The 17,018-nt window shown below is 35.7% G+C and overlaps 1 protein-coding gene across 1 annotated transcript in view; it reads left to right on the forward strand.

Moving 5' to 3' along the window:
- The window catches only part of LOC134653486 (uncharacterized), a 284,313-nt gene that overhangs the window by 184,470 nt on the left and 82,825 nt on the right, over window positions 1–17,018 (forward strand). Inside the window, exon 6 of the mRNA XM_063508855.1 lies at window positions 2,061–2,149. Within this exon, the coding sequence (XP_063364925.1) occupies window positions 2,061–2,149 (89 nt within the window). The remainder of the gene's footprint in view (window positions 1–2,060; window positions 2,150–17,018) is intronic.

A 17,018-nucleotide genomic window follows, 5' to 3' on the forward strand; every position in this document is an offset into this window, starting at 1 on the left:
GTTTTCATTTGCTATGACATTAATAAAATAGGTCTAAAATTAGTCGTGAAACTACAAAAAGCAATTATTTTTTGGTAGATATTCAAGTAATATCAAAACTGCTGTAAATTATTTATTACCTGATATTATTCTTTATCGACACGGAAACTGGAATAGAACCGGCGCGGCGGCCTAGCCAAGGTGTCACTCGTTTGCGCTTCGCCATCGAATCGCTTTTTGTCTCTCAATAGTCTCAATCACTCTTTCATATTAGTGTGACAGTGACAATTGCGTTTCGTTCGCTACGTAGCGTGAGCAATTGGCATGTTGTCTACGGGGCCCGTATATTCCTAGAAAGGCATTCAAATTTGATATTTGATCTCAATAAGATCTAATTTAGATAGAATGGGTATAATATTGATGCGATGTAAGGCAGCCAGTGTTGTCAAAGTGAGATTAAATTAAGATAAGCTCAAATGTCACTTTGGCTCAAAAGTTACAAATTGATTTAATTGTAAAGTTCGATTAGGTCTTCAAGCCGTAACCAAACAACTAAGCTCGCTAAGCGCCACTTGCACCATCCCACTAACCCGGGGTTAAGCAGTGTCAAATCATACTGGTACCCATGGTAACTCCAGGTTTAACCAGTTAATCCCGGGTTAGTGGGATGGTGCAAGTGGCGCTAAGAAAGACAAGACTAAGAGGAAAAAAAGCGGCCAAGTGCGAGTCGGCCTCGCCCATGAAGGGTTCCGTATTTAGGGGATTTATGACGTATTAAAAAAAAAACTACTTACTAGATCTCGTTCAAACCAGTTTTCGGTGGAAGTTTGCAAGGTAATGTACATCATATTTTTTTTTAGTTTTATCATTCTCTTATTTTAGAAGTTACAGGGGGGGGGACACATTTTACCACTTTGAAAGTGTCTCTCGCGCAAACTATTCAGTTTAGAAAAAAATGATATTAGAAACCTCAATATCATTTTTGAAGACCTATCCATAGATACCCCACACGTATACCCCACGTATGGGTTTGATGAAAAAAAATATTTGAGTTTCAGTTCTAAGTATGGGGAACCCCCAAAATTTATTGTTTTTTTTTTCTATTTTTGTGTGAAAATCTTAATGCGGTTCACAGAATACATCTATGTATTTACCAAGGTTCAACAGTATAGTTCTTATAGTTTCGGAAAAAAGTGGCTGTGACATACGGACGGACAGACAGATGGACAGACGGACGGACAGACAGACAGACAGACATGACGAATCCATAAGGGTTTCGTTTTTTGCCATTCGGCTACGGAACCCTAATAAAACACATTGAGTATAACCGGCATTATTCCGACACTTCTTTATATTCCAGTCATATTTATCTCTTTTATGGTAATAAATGTTCACGAAACGACACCAAATTTTGTTTGCTGTGCTCAATATCGCACATAGTTGATTTTACGTGACCGTCATACTAAATGACAATATTTATTGAGGCAATGCAGATAGCTTTCCGTTTATTGACTTTTATTGTGGCAGTTGCCATTTTATTACCTGTTGGATTGCATATCATTTAAATTGCTTCTCGAAATACCTAAGGGAAATGTAAACGAAATAGGTAATGCTTTCTATGGTCATCACTATTAGATTTTTTTCAGTTTAATTCTTCAGTCTATAATAATGTGTATACTTAATGTAACTAAACTATACAGAAACTTATAATTTCGCTCCTCACATATTTTTGGAGCAATATTTTGTAATTTACGTTCCATAATTCTGTTTCTATAGTGGCTTATATAAATTATACTAGTTTAAATTAATTATTTACTTATAGTGTTTTTCAAACAGCATGGGTACTGTCGGTATCAGAAGTAATTTCAGTACTATTTTGCGAGATTTTTTGTTTTAAGGTTATAGATTTTATGAAGATAACATCTTTCACCGTATCCATTCGGTTTAAAAATACTATAAATTAACTGACCGGGCTAGTGTGTATAGATATACGTATATAAGCTACATTTTACAGTGGTGCATAATATTGCCTGTTATACAATAGGTACACCTACTTTATTGATACAAGTAACATTTTACAGAACCATCCCCGTTGTACGACAACAACCATTACCACGAGGAATGTCTCCGCTGCAACTCCTGTGGGCTGAACCTGACTGGACCCAATCAGGTTAGTGCATGTCTCCGTAACTAATCTGGAGGTCTATTCGACTCATCACAATAGCAAGTCATAATAATGGCTTAAAAAAGGTGGGACGCCTTAAGGAGTAATGCAAAAGTCTAATATGCCACCATTATTCACGCATTAAATAATGACTATAGGTAAATGTGAACGTCAAAATCCACGTTGTAGATCCAAACCAAGAAAACGAGCTTCTTGAGCTTTAGAGTGAGAGCGCCTTATTTTAATATGCTTGGGTGTGACACGTGGGACGTGGGATCGAACGAGGCGAGTTCAGAGCCGAAATACGTAGTATCTTAAAATTAACGCATTTACAAAATCACTTGACTGAAATTACTCTGAGGGATTTTCGCCTTAAGAATTTGGCTACGGTCAGTAAGCCAATTTATATGGGTAAACTGTTTAGATGACAACGGTCTCACTCACTTGAATTTTTAGTCGCTATTGGCGACATGTTTCGCCACAACATGTCGCCAATAGCGACTAAATATGTCTCACGAAAGTTTAATATAGATTACGAGTATATGGATAAAGTTTCTTATATAATGTTTTGTCACGCCTTGTTTTCTATTAAATCATTACCTAAATAACTGCTTCACGTTTGTATGAAGAAGCGGTCTTCCATATCCTCTTAACGACAGCACATTGAAACGAAGTGTAACTTTGGATAAAGGACAAAGGGTGTATGAGACTTGTACTTTCTCGTACCCACAAATTATTCAAATGAATAACAATAGCAATTTGCACGGATTCATATTGAACGTGAACAATAAATTACATAACGATTGTTATATTTAGCAAACAAAAACCGATTTCATGCTCCCTTTCCGCCATTTCTTTTATCTCCGTGATTGTTTAGAATTCTCAGACAATTTAATTATTTAAATTACAAGTAGGTATTATACTTTTCAACTACTTCATTTGCGTATTTCAAATGTTTTCCACAGAAGCCTTAATCGCAATTAAACTGGAGCCGTAATTAAACATCAATGAAAAATATTATATTTGCTAATTGAATTTACTTGTTAGTAGTCATAGTCGGGTATAATAATACGAAACTTTATGATTGCATAACAAAGCTATAATAATAATTTCATTCACTGACTCGTGAACATAATAAACTAAACGAGCTTCTAAAGTTTCAGTTAACTTTCTTTGTTAAAATAACTCGGTAACAATGATAATTATAATTCTGTGGTAAAATTTAAATCAGTATTATAACAACATTCATTTTCATTGCTACATGTTCGTACGCCGTGCCACTAGGGTTTGCAATCCGGATCCGGAATGTATGAAATTATCCGGATCTGGATCCGGATCCGCGGATCTTCCCATAAATTTCGGATCCGTCGTGCAAACCCTACGTGCCACATATTCGTAAATGTAACTGTCCAAAATATATAACTGTCCTTTTTGTTATCTACCCTAACTCCGTTTTACCTGTAGTTCTGTAGTTTACAACTTCCCAGCATTAAAGTTTAGGGCACACAATGTTGTGCGCAACACAATCCTAAAAGATATCTCTTCATCGGTGCTTAGGCCAAGCCATTACTCTAATTAATAGATAAAGAGCACTAAACGCAACCCTTTTCAAAATTCAGGGAAAACTTACATAACACAAGTACTATATCCAGTATATTGACTACACTATCAGGCCAATTCGTGTGCACCTGACATCAAACCGATATTTTAATCCTATATTAAAATCATATCAGGTAATTTAATTTTTTACAAGCAGAAACGTCTGCGACCGATGCTATTAAGCTTAGAATACATTTAAAAGTGGAATAATTACTGACTTGAACTCACGGCCTCTGGATCGATATTCCAGCGCTCTGCCAACTGAGCCACCAAGACCTCATCCATAGCCAGCAAATCTTCCGCTGGAGCGCTGGAATATCGATCCAGAGGACGTGAGTTCAAGTCTCACCCAAGACAGTAATTTTTCCACTTTTAAATGTATTATAAGCTTAATAGCATCGGTCGCAGACGTTTCTGCTTGTAAAAAATTAAATTAGTATGGGTAGCACATCGTAACTGGTGAATTTCCAATATGACTTGGACCTTCAGTAGCCGTTTAAGAAGTGTAACGCTCTTACGGTAGATGTCGCTAAGGTCCCCTAGACCCATAATATGGTGGAAAGATTTGCTGGCTATGGATGAGGTCTTGGTGGCTCAGATGGCAGAGCGCTGGAATATCGATCCAGAGGCAGTGAGTTCAAGTCTCAACCAAGACAGTAATTTTTCCACTTTGAAATCATATCAGGTAGTTGTCATTCGCGCGATTATTTCGCTCTGACTTGTCCGTACATGTATTTATTAGTTCGAGCGAGACGGGCGCGCGAAAGACAGCTAACTGCTATAATTCCAATATGATTAAAATATCGGTTTGATGTCAGGCCCACGTTCGCCGTGGCCATTGGCTTATTTATTGAATTAGATGTATAGAAGTATACATATTTATCCTACTTCATGTTTTTAAAGACTAATCGATTTGAGATTTGTTATTCAAATAAAAGCACACATCCAAACTATACAAATATATGAAAAAATATGCAATTTGTAGATCTCTACTTTTTTTTCATTACCGTAGTGAGAAGATTAGGAAAAAGTTAAAGAAAAAATATGTATATAATTAAAATTAAAAAAAGTAGTTACAAATGAGACAGATCCCAGACAAGTTTACTCAAAAGTGTGGCATGTCAAAATACTGTTACTTTTTATACTGTTCATAAAATGGTAGTAGAGTTTAATGGCGCCCGACCCCCATCGGATGATAATCAATATGAGGCGCTTCTGCAATCAAATCATGCTAATAGTCTTTTTGGGTCAACAAAGGTTTGTTGTGGAGAAATGCTATATTTCCCTCAGTTCCAAAAGATTATGACCTGGAATATTCTTTCGCTTTCTATGTTGGTACTGAAAGTCAGCGATCACGCAAAATTAATGTTTGGAAAAAATAAATTTGTGATTTATGTTTTTTACTTGTTTTTTAGAAATATATTCTCACATTATACCGATAGTAAAATAACGTTAATTATATTGTTGGTAATTTTTGTAACGGACAAATTTTTAGAGACGTAGTTAATCTTTTTAAGCATATTTATAAGCATAATATATTTCTTCGTTACATTTTCCATATCACTTTCCGATCTGTGAATAAACTGTCACAATTTAAATATTTTACAATATTAAAACATTAATCTTTGGCCGCATTTCATGCTAAGTACAGGAAATAATTTCAAGGTATCAAAAATATATCATTTTACTCCTCAACAATTACTAGGTACTGGTATCTCGCTGATGCTTTTTTTTTTTGTAAAACGTCCTTTTATCCCTTAACGATGAATACTGTCTTTCTTGCTGCTTACTAGGATTGAAACGAAATATTCTACTGAATACACAAAAAAACATAAATCATAAAGTTATGAGTAAGAAAGAGAAAGTATTTGTACTTGTAATGCTATAATAACATTGTGTACATTATCGCGTGTCAATCAAAGGAAAGTATTTCTACCGAATCGGATGTTATTGAGAAGGGTTGACGTTACACTCAATACTTATTTTCTGTTAGTGTAGTATAACTACCAGAACAAGCATATATATCAACACACGGACCGCAGTTTCAAAAAGATTATACCAATCAAGAGTGTAGGAAATTGTGTTTAGTTAACGTAAAATGAAACTAAATTAGTTTTTCGGAAACATGTGGCAATATATGGTCTATATTTTTACTAGAAACTAGTAGGAGGTAGTCCAACAATATTTTAGTTGTACTTTACTAGGTTGTACTACACTTTTACTTTCCACTCGCTGATTCATTGACACACAACCAATCTCAGGGCATCAATTTCATTAGGTCAGTTTATCATTTAAATTATCAATTATCATTCGAAAACATCATTTAAAAGTTTATTCTAGCTAATACAAGGAAACAACTCAATATTTGCATCTGATTACTTTGCCCCACATGTGGATAAAATGCAACTTTCCCATTAGTTTTTGAACGATCAAGAGTTGAAGAACACTATTTGGTGTGGTGAAAATATTATTAAATTATTGTATTAAAATAATAACTGCATACTTAAGTAGGTAGGTACAGTGGGCCAAGAAAGTGGTCTACCAGTTTTGACAAAAGTTTCTGCGAGATCTAACGATCGCAAAGGTTGCCAATTGTCACTGACATTCATGTCAAATCGACCTTGTTGTCTCATGACGTTCAAACGAACCTCAACTGTATGATGGTAGACCACATTTTTGGCCGACTGTACCTACTTGAGTAATATGTATAGGTAGGTACTCATTACACTCATACAACTTAGTTATAACTGTTACAAGATAAAATCAGTTACTGCGGTCAATTACAGTGAATAGATTTCCCCATTCGTATTTAGTCCAAATAAGTTAGTAGGCATTGGTAGGAGTTAATCAAAAGGGAATCACAAAGGAAGCCCGCACTGAAGTTATTAGCGGCGTGCAAATCACGAACCCCTGAGCTGTACGGCTACCATCAGTTTTGCACTGACATAAACGCCATCGAGAACGTAATTTACTTTCTATGCATCTCACTCGTACTCGCATATTAGTGCGAACGAGATGTATAGAAAGTAAATTAAATTCTCGATAGCGTATATGTCAGTTTTGACACTGTCAGTGACTCATGGTACGGGCTCTGATTGGAACTATTGGAACACTGCGCTCAATGTCATCTGACAGAATATCATAATTTTAGCATGCCGTTTTCACAGGTATGGCGTCTGGTATTAATCCATGCTAATTTTATAACTTTATAGTTAAGAAGAAACGATATAAAAAAACTAAGCTTTACCAATAAAGTTATTCTACTTTTTTGTGAAACGTACATTATATAGATATTATTTTACGTGTCAAAAAATATGGCTTTCGTAAAGCAAAACAGTGATTTCATTTTAAAAATTGCATTTGGGGAGTTTGAACGCGGAATCTAATTTCATGCCAGGAAAAGTCGCTTTTCCAACTGAGCTATCCCGGCATCAAAATTTCAATCAATTTTCCTTTATTTATCCCTTAGGGAGGCTTAAAGTGATCACTACTACACGAAGTTTAACCTTTTAAACCACAAGATATTACATACAAATGTAAAAAAAGCATTGAGTATTTAGTAGGTACCTACCTACCCTTGATACCATCTATGTACTTAGTAATTAGATGGTCATATTTAAAATTGTATAATTTTTACATTTTATTACTGTATTTATATAAAATTTGACAAGTTTTCTGGAAGGATGTATTTATTCATACATCAAAGTACGTCATAATTTAACATATTTCTAAATTTCATTTTCATTGTTTTTTTTTTTTCAATGTAACATCCAACATAATGATTTTTATTGCATTACATTGGCGCAGTAATTATTCAGACATCTAAAGGATAAACATTCACAAAAACATGTCTGGAATAGTTTTTTTCGATAACACAGAGTTGTGTATTGAAACGATGCAGTGCTCAAACAAAAATGCCGACGGGTATGAATATGGTATTGCTACCAATGACATCCATTGTTCGAGCGGCACGAAGGCCATTTCGGTATTGGTCCACGAAATGGCTAACGTATTGTATTGTTGGTGAGTGAATGATGGAAACCAATCCAATATCATTGTTTTATTAGGGTGTGATGGAACAATTGTTGCTTACAATACTTGGTCTAACTGAAAATAAAGCTCTATTTATTTTCATTTTGGGTATTTATTACATTAATTTAAGCCAGCTGACTAGGATATTTTATGGCCAGTCCGTTGTAGTTTACGGAGGGATTTTAGTTGACCGAAAATTAAAGTTTTATTTTTGTAGAAGTGAGACAGGACTTTATTTGAGGTATAATCAGAAGATTTTGTTGGGTTTTTTATCACTTTGTAAAGAAACATCACAGCCAAGATGTAATAATATCAGGGCGCGTAGCCAACGTGTCAATAGTTAACGCTCCGTAGCGTATCGAAGTCATCTCTCTCTATCACTCTTCCCCACTAGTGCGACAGCGATAGTTGCGTCTCGTTCGCTACGGAGCGTTAACGATTGCACGTTGGCTACGCACCCTGGGAAATTGCCACGCTCGTTAGCATTTGCTTTACTTGCTGATTAAAAAAAAAACAATTTGCATAATATTAATCCAGTTTCAATTAGGCATGGACAGCGATATTTGTTTACCGCTTTGTTTATCTTTAAAAATGTTAACCCGCCTTTTGCCGCTGTAAAAGTACCATGCAGTGCAAACCCATTTTCCATTAAAATAATGTTTACTCGCGTTCTGGTAAATTACTTTCTGTTTACAAGAGCTACGGCTGGTAAATATTGGAACACTGACTAGTTAGCTCTTAAATGGGTAAATTTAAAAGTGAATCAAATATCAAGTAAGAACACAAATCTAACTGAAGTTAATTATTATAGCATATGTCACTCTACGGCTGAGATGAATCGAACGTAAGGCCCCGTGGGTTCAGGCTCTTCTCTCACTCTCATTAAGCATTAGCGTGAGCGGGATGGCTGTGCGTGTCCGGGATCGATCGTTTTTGAAGTTTTGACAAAGTTTATTTTAGAAAAGATTATGCAAAAATTGTTACAAATTTTTAAGGTACGTTTTAGACCTATGTAATACGTGATTATTTTTCTATTAAGCGATAGTCAAGAAATTAGAGGGTCGAATCAATGAAGTGATTAGAGAAAGGCCTCAAGATTGCTAAATACAATTTTTTTCAACTGTATTGCGAACTAAAAAATCGCTATGATTTCTCAAAAACTCTTCTGTCTATACCTCTGCACCTTAAAAATCCGTAAAGCCGTTATGTCCGCAGGCTGTGCTAATCCGCCGCATGCAATAAAACATAAATGTATACAAAAACAAAAACAAATCGGAAAAAATATAATTCAGGGAGTCTTCGTCATCCATTTTGAAAGGGATGAAATTGATTTATCCCACAAATGTACACCAAAATAATTTTATTTTTATTTATTTTATTTATATGAGCCTAGAGTGTCCCACTGCTGGGCAAAGGCCTCCCTCTTCCCTTTCCACGTATCCCGGTCTTGACCCGTCTCCCACCAGTTCCTGTCAAAGGCGTCGAGGTCATCCCGCCAAAGCCGTCGAGGTTTGCCGCGACCTCGAGTTCGATTTTGTGGGGCCCAATTGGTGGTTGATTTAGCCCACAAGTCATCTGGCATACGGCAAACGTGTCCTGCCCAGTCCCACTTCAGCTTGGCGGCTGTTTCAGCCACGTCAGCTATTTGGGTTTTGGAGCGTAGTATTGTGTTTCTGATGCGATCGGTTAACTTCACGCCGAGAATACTACGCTCCATGGCGCGTTGACAAACCCTGAGGGTGGATTTTTGAACTTTTGTCAAGGACCAAGTCTGTGCTCCGTAGGTTAGGATGGGAAGAATACACATGTCCATGAGCTTTCGTTTTAGGGATATGGGGAAATCTCCCTTCAATTGCTCTTTCATTAATTATTAATTATTAAAATAATTAAAATAAATAATTAAAATATAATTATAAACTTTGTATATTTAGATGTTAGTTCCTCAATCACGTAATCACTAACAATTAAAAAAAAATAGGGCTTACTACGAGTATGTCAAACCAAACTCGTCTTGCCAAAACGCCGAACTACCCTTGGCACAGCACAAAACTATCAAAAAGGCTTTTTCTCAATACCAATAGGGAATATTACGCGAAAGTCTGCGTAGGGGGCGCCACATCAACAACAAGTAAACAATCTAAGGGTCTACCGCAAACGAGAGAGTCGACATTTTGTTATCTAACCTCTCTATCACTCTTGCGTATTCGAGCGATAAAGAGGCAGATAGCTGAGTTTCGATTTCGCGTTTCCCGGTAGGCCCTTTGTAAGCAAACCGCCTTGATGTATCAATGCCATATTTGATTGTCTGTGAAAACTTGTCAAAAAACAGTTTAAGGTCCAGTATGTATAAGTTACTCTATGGTATACTTAAGTCACTAGTGCTGCACTCTGGCGGCAAAACATTGCAGTCATACTCCCTATTACAAAAGTAGGGTAGGTACATTCAAAGAATTAAATTTCCGACCCATTTCGTACCTTGTCACAGTGACAATCGATAAGAATGTTGCTAAAGGCCTTGGGCTTAGGTACTCATGGCCACAGACTAGCCGAGGCGAAGACCTACGAGGTGGCCTACGATGGAGCGAGCCTGCCCAGAAGGTGCCTGTTCTCCCTTGATTTGAAGGTTGCCGGGTTATATGAGCTCAGAAATATAGACGCCGGCAAGGAATTCCATTCCTTGGCAGTGCGCATAAGAAAAAAGGAAGCAAAGCGCTTCGTGCGAATTGGTGGAATATCTACCAAGTAAGGATGGATGGCCGTGCGTCTAAAAGTCCGATGTTAGAATGGGGACGGTGGAATAAGCTCGTGTAGCTCTTGAGCACACTCCCCGAAGTGCAACCTGTAGAATACCGACAGACTGGCGACTTTCCGCTGATGGGCCACAGACTAAAGCTTACCCGTTAGCTTCTTGTCACCGATTGTCACTGTGACAAGGCACAAAATGGGTCGGATATTAAATTCTTTGACTGTACACTGAGCATCAATAATAGCGGATGAAATGTTGTGCTAAAAATATCTGTTAAGTATATATGTATATCTGTACAGATCGCGTTTAAAAGTATCTGTTATACATAAAAAGAAATGTACCTATCTTTCTTAATAAGTTATTTAAGAATGAAGATTCTTTTGTCGCGTAGTCTTAACCGCTACTTATGAGCCTGACTTTACAGCCAGGTTGAAATAAAGAAAGCCTCATTTATTATTGAATTTATTTAATTAAGGATGTCAACATTTTCTAATCGATTTGCTAAAACTCTTTATCTGACCTATCTTCCGATCTCAATGGAAAACTCCCTCACGGCGCTGAACAGTCATTGATTAATAGGATAAGAGCCCTTATTAAAGCCCATTTAGTATTTGCTACAAATTAAGGCATCTTTATAAACTTCTTAAGAGTCCGATTAATAACTTCAGAATCTTCAGATCACATAATTATAAGCACCTAATTACGAAATTACGATAAACGAGGAGGTTAAAAACACGACGTAATGGTCGTTCCAACTATGGGTATTATGGGATATAACAATGGTGTTAGAGGAAAGCTTTATAGACTCTTAATAGACAAAAATAATCTACTATTTTTCTCGGGGCTTTGAAAGGAAATTTACACATATCGAATACGAAACTGGCAGAGCCACGGGCTTCAATATTGTATACACGCCAAAACTAAAGTTTATCATATAAATTACATAAATAATTAGATCATGAATATGATGTTATAAATTGTTACTTGTGTTATTATCATACTATACATAATGTGCGTTCTGCCACGTGTCAACATAGGTAGTTAAAACTATACAATGAATAATTAATGTGATCAATTTCCATATAGGTAGTTTATTTTGATTTGAGCATTGTAGTGGGAACCTAGATACATGTCACTTGTACCCGTACCATGAGCAACTGACGGTACCTATCTAAACTAACATATACGTTAACATATACTTAATTTACTTTCTATACATCTCGCTCGCACTAATATACGAGTACGAGCGAGATGCATAGAAAATAACTTACGTTCTCGATAGCGTTTATGTCAGTGCCAAACTGGTGGAAGCCAAACTGCGCATGCTTATATATATAATAAAGTACAATTTTACATAGTGATTTTATGCGTATTAAGGGAGAAAAGATGTAAAAGTCCATTATGCCCTCTACGAGTAAAATAAATAAAAAAATACTAAATATACAACTTGATTATATGTATGATGAATAATCTTTAATTAGTTGAATATCTACATTTTAGCCTAATTTTCAATTTTACAATGACTGTGTGTAAGGTGCGTGTAATTATTTATACTTATCCTACATGATTTAGATGACATTTAACTTTTTCATGGCCATTCATTGACCTTATTGTTTTTCTTGGGTAGGTACGTTAGGAATCAAACAACCTCGGGTCGCCTATCGGGTATATCTGAATGAGCCTTCATATTGTGTGTGTAAGGTAGGTATATTAAAGCGTGCGGTGTCGTTTGTAAGGGCCCGGCCACATGTGCGCGGTGCGGCGCCGCCGCCGCCGCGCGGCGCCGCAAAGCGGTGCGCGTCGCCGCGCGCGGTGCCGCGCGCGGTGCCGCAGCGCGGTGCGCGGCGCCGCGCGCGGTGCCGCAAAGCGGTGAGTTTCGCCGCGCGCGGTGCCGCCAAGCGGCGTGCGGCGCCGCGTGCGATGCCACGCTGCATAGTAAAGAATAAAATTCGACTACCAGTTGTTTAATCAGACATGGATCCCTTCACACGTGTTCTGCTCTTGCTGTTGTTATAGCGATAGCGGTTCGCCAAAAAACGCTGTAAATGGTGTTAAAGGTATCAAAATCGGTACGATTGATCTTTAGGACATTTGAAACAATTTGACCCGAAGCACCAACAAATAAAAAAATGAGAGGAGTTATGACGTCATCTTTTTTTGTATGAAATTAAAAAAAAATTGTTTAGAAACCTATCGTGTGTAGTATTAAACGAAAGGGCTTTCTAAGACGATTCCAAAAATATATCACATCATTACATTTGAGTAATTTTTTTTTTTAATTATAATAAAAATATTTTTTAAAACATACCAAGTTTGGGTTTCTCCAGATACAATACCGTTAAAAATTTTTTTGTTAAATATACCTCAAATTATACCTAATATCCTCATATCTAATTCTAATAAAGCAATTTTGAAAATATTTACATTTAGTATATTTGTTTTAATTTTTTCTACTCCCGTACCTTTATTTGTCATTTAAAAGGTCATCTCATACACACACCTTTAAACCCCTATGTTATAGTTGTCAAGACAAGTCTTTAGTCTATTCCCCAAAAAAGTATTTGTGCATACACGCAGTATCTTTTTGGTACTTTTACGATACTTCGTGTAATCACCACTTAAAAAATATTGTATTAAATACATTGTTGCCAACCTAATTTTAATTGATTGATGAGTACTAAGTGCATAGTAGAAACAATAAAATTCCTTCAGAAGTCAGAAACGCGCATGTGACACCCGTAATATAGCAAGATCCATAGACTACGAACACCGCTTAGCGTTGCTTGTTAGTCTCCATAGGCTACTGTGGCCAAAATCGAGAAAAAAAAACTATCCAAAATTGTAATTTAACTAAGAGCAAGTACCAGGGCCTCACGAGTTACTAGAAGGTGTCGCTGACCATCCGGCCGTGGGGCGCGGGGCGCGGTGGCCGGGTCGCGTATCTTAGCTGTATACTTTTGGTTTGTTTACCTACATATATGTCCTATATGATTCCACTTGTTTATAGTATTATTTTTGTTGAATGAAAAATATTTGTTAAATTTACAATTTTTAATATTTAAAGGTGAGATTTTTCAGTTAATTCTTACATAAATAATTTTTGCTACGAATTATAGATTCCGAGATATAAGCGACTTTCTGGAAAACCGTTATACTTATATTAATTTTATGCTTTCTATTTAAATATTTAATTGAGAAATTCATAGATCACACTTTGTAAAATTGAAAAATTAAAAAAAAGTACTTCATGTAATTATTTTCAAAATTGCTTTCTTAGTGTTAGATACCTAATATCCTCGTAGGATATTAGGTATAATTTGAGGTATATTTTACAAAAAAATATTGAACGGTATTGTATCTGGAGAAGCCCAAACTTGGTATGTTTTGAAAATTATTTTTATTATAATTAAAAAAAAGCGGCCAACTGCGAGCCGGACTCGCCCATGAAGGGTTCCGTATTTAGGCGATTTATGACGTATTAAAAAAAACTACTTGCTAGATCTCGTTCAAACCAATTTTCGGTTGAAGTTTACATGGTAATGTACATCATATATTTTTTTTAGTTTTATCATTCTCTTATTTTAGAAGTTAGGGGGGGGGGGACACACATTTTACCACTTTGGAAGTGTCTCTCGCGCAAACTATTCAGTTTAGAAAAAAATGATATTAGAAATCTCAATATCATTTTTGAAGACCTATCCATAGATACCCCACACGTATGGGTTTGATGAAAAAAAAAATTTTTGAGTTTCAGTTCGAAGTATGGGGAACCCCAAAAATTTATTGTGTTTTTTCTATTTTTGTGTGAAAATCTTAATGCGGTTCACAGAATACATCTACTTACCAAGTTTCAACAGTATAGTTCTTATAGTTTCGGAGAAAAGTGGCTGTGACATACGGACGGACAGACAGACGGACAGACAGACAGACAGACAGACAGACAGACAGACAGACAGACATGACGAATCTATAAGGGTTCCGTTTTTTGCCATTTGGCTACGGAACCCTAAAAACCGGCCAAGTGCGAGTCGGACTCGCGTTCCAAGGGTTCCGCGCATTACACAATTTTTAACAATATGTTTTGTTTAATGAAAAGTCAGTAAAATGTCTTTAAAAAACCCGTAGGGGCCGGATCAAAAACTAAGTACTTAAGTCCGACTCACGCTTGACTGCATATTTCTAATAGGTTTTCCTGTCATTTATAGGTAAAGAACTATTTAGTGTATTTTTTCAATATTGTAGACCCAGTACCTAGTTTCAGAGATAAGGGGGGGAAAGGGTCATTTTTTGCCTATTTTCTTGAATACCTGCTAAACTATTTATCTTAAAATTATCATTCCAAAGTTTAATTAATAATTAAATTAATAAACTTTATTTTGAAACACTTTTAGGTACAGAAATTTACAAACTTTTCTCAAAATGAGCTCTTTCATTTGATATGTAACACGATATCTTAGTTTGAAAAACTTTATTTTTTAATTTGCTCTTTTACATCCCAAAAGTGGCCTACATATTTAAAATTCATTTGTTTACGTTACATATATGTCCGTCTTTGGGTCACAAACTTACATAGGTATGTGTGCCAAATTTTAACTTCATTAAAAGTGAGTAAAATGTCTTTAAAAACCCCGTAGGGGTCGGATCAAAATCTAAGTACTTAAGTCCGACTCACGCTCGACTGCACATTTCTAATAGGTTTTTCTGTCATCTATAGGTAAAGAACTATTAAGTGTAATTTTTTCAAAATTTTAGTCCAGTACTTTCAGAGATAAAGGGGAGGAATGGTAATTTTTTGCCTATTTTCTTGAATAACTGCTAAACTATTTATCTTAAAATTATAAAAAAAATATATTTGATATTCTCAAAATGAGCTCTTTCATCTGATACACACACGATATATTTTGAATAACTTTATTTTTTTATTTGCTCTTTTACCCCCAAAAAGTGGCCTCCATATTTAAAATTCATTTGTGTACGTTACATGTCCGTCTTTGGATCACAAACTTACATATGTGTGCCAAATTTCAACTTATTGAAAAGTGAGTAAAATGTCTTTAAAAAACCCGTAGGGGTCGGATCAAAAACTAGTACTTAAGTCAGACTCACGCTTGACTGCACATTTCTAATAGGTTTTCCTGTCATCTATAGGTTAAGAACTATTTAGTGTATTTTTTTCAATATTTTAGACCCAGTACCTAGTTTCAGAGATAAGGGGGGGAAAGGGTCATTTTTTGCCTATTTTCTTGAATAACTGCTAAACTATTTATCTTAAAATAATAAAAAAATATATTTGAGATTCTCAAAATGAGCTCTTTCATTTGATATGTAACACGATATAGTTTGAAAAACTTTATTTTTAAATTTCTCTTTTACCCCCCAAAAGTGGCCTTCATATTTAAAATTCATTTATTTACGTTACATCTTCGTCTTTAGGTCACAAACTTACATATGTGTGCCAAAATTTTGCGTTGCGGCGGGCGTCGCCGCAGAGCGGTTTGCGGCGCCGCAGATTTCTGATTTCTGATTTGTATGGAATTTAAAAAAAACTGTTTTGAAACCTATCGTGTGTGGTATTAAACGAAAGGGCTTTCTGAGCCGATTCCAAAAATATCATATCATTATATTTTAGTCATTTTTTTTAGGGTTCCGTACCTCAAAAGGAAAAAACGGAACCCTTATAGGATCACTCGTGCGTCTGTCTGTCCGTCCGTCCGTCTGTCACAGCCTATTTTCTCCGAAACTACTGGACCAATAAAGTTGAAATTTGGCACACATATGTAAGTTTGTGACCTAAAGACGAAGATGTAACGTAAATAAATGAATTTTAAATATGAAGGCCACTTTTGGGGGGTAAAAGAGAAATTTAAAAATAAAGTTTTTCAAACTATATCGTGTTACATATCAAATGAAAGAGCTCATTTTGAGAATCTCAAATATATTTTTTTATTATTTTAAGATAAATAGTTTAGCAGTTATTCAAGAAAATAGGCAAAAAATTACCATTCCCCCCCTTTATCTCTGAAACTACTAGGTCTAAAATAATGAAAAAAATACACTAAATAGTTCTTAACCTATAGATGACAGGAAAACCTATTAGAAATGTGCAGTCAAGCGTGAGTCGGACTTAAGTACTAGTTTTTGATCCGACCCCTACGGGTTTTTTAAAGACATTTTACTCACTTTTCAATAAGTTGAAATTTGGCACACATATGTAAGTTTGTGATCCAAAGACGGACATGTAACGTACACAAATGAATTTTAAATATGGAGGCCACTTTTGGGGGGTAAAAGAGCAAATAAAAAAATAAAGTTATTCAAAATATATCGTGTGTGTATCAAATGAAAGAGCTCATTTTGAGAATCTCAAATATATTTTTTTTATAATTTTAAGATAAATAGTTTAGCAGTTATTCAAGAAAATAGGCAAAAAATACCATTCCTCCCCTTTATCTCTGAAAGTACTGGACTAAAATTTTGAAAAAATTACACTAAATAGTT

Source organism: Cydia amplana, chromosome 13, assembly GCF_948474715.1.
Source record: "Cydia amplana chromosome 13, ilCydAmpl1.1, whole genome shotgun sequence".
Classification (NCBI taxonomy): domain Eukaryota; kingdom Metazoa; phylum Arthropoda; class Insecta; order Lepidoptera; family Tortricidae; genus Cydia; species Cydia amplana.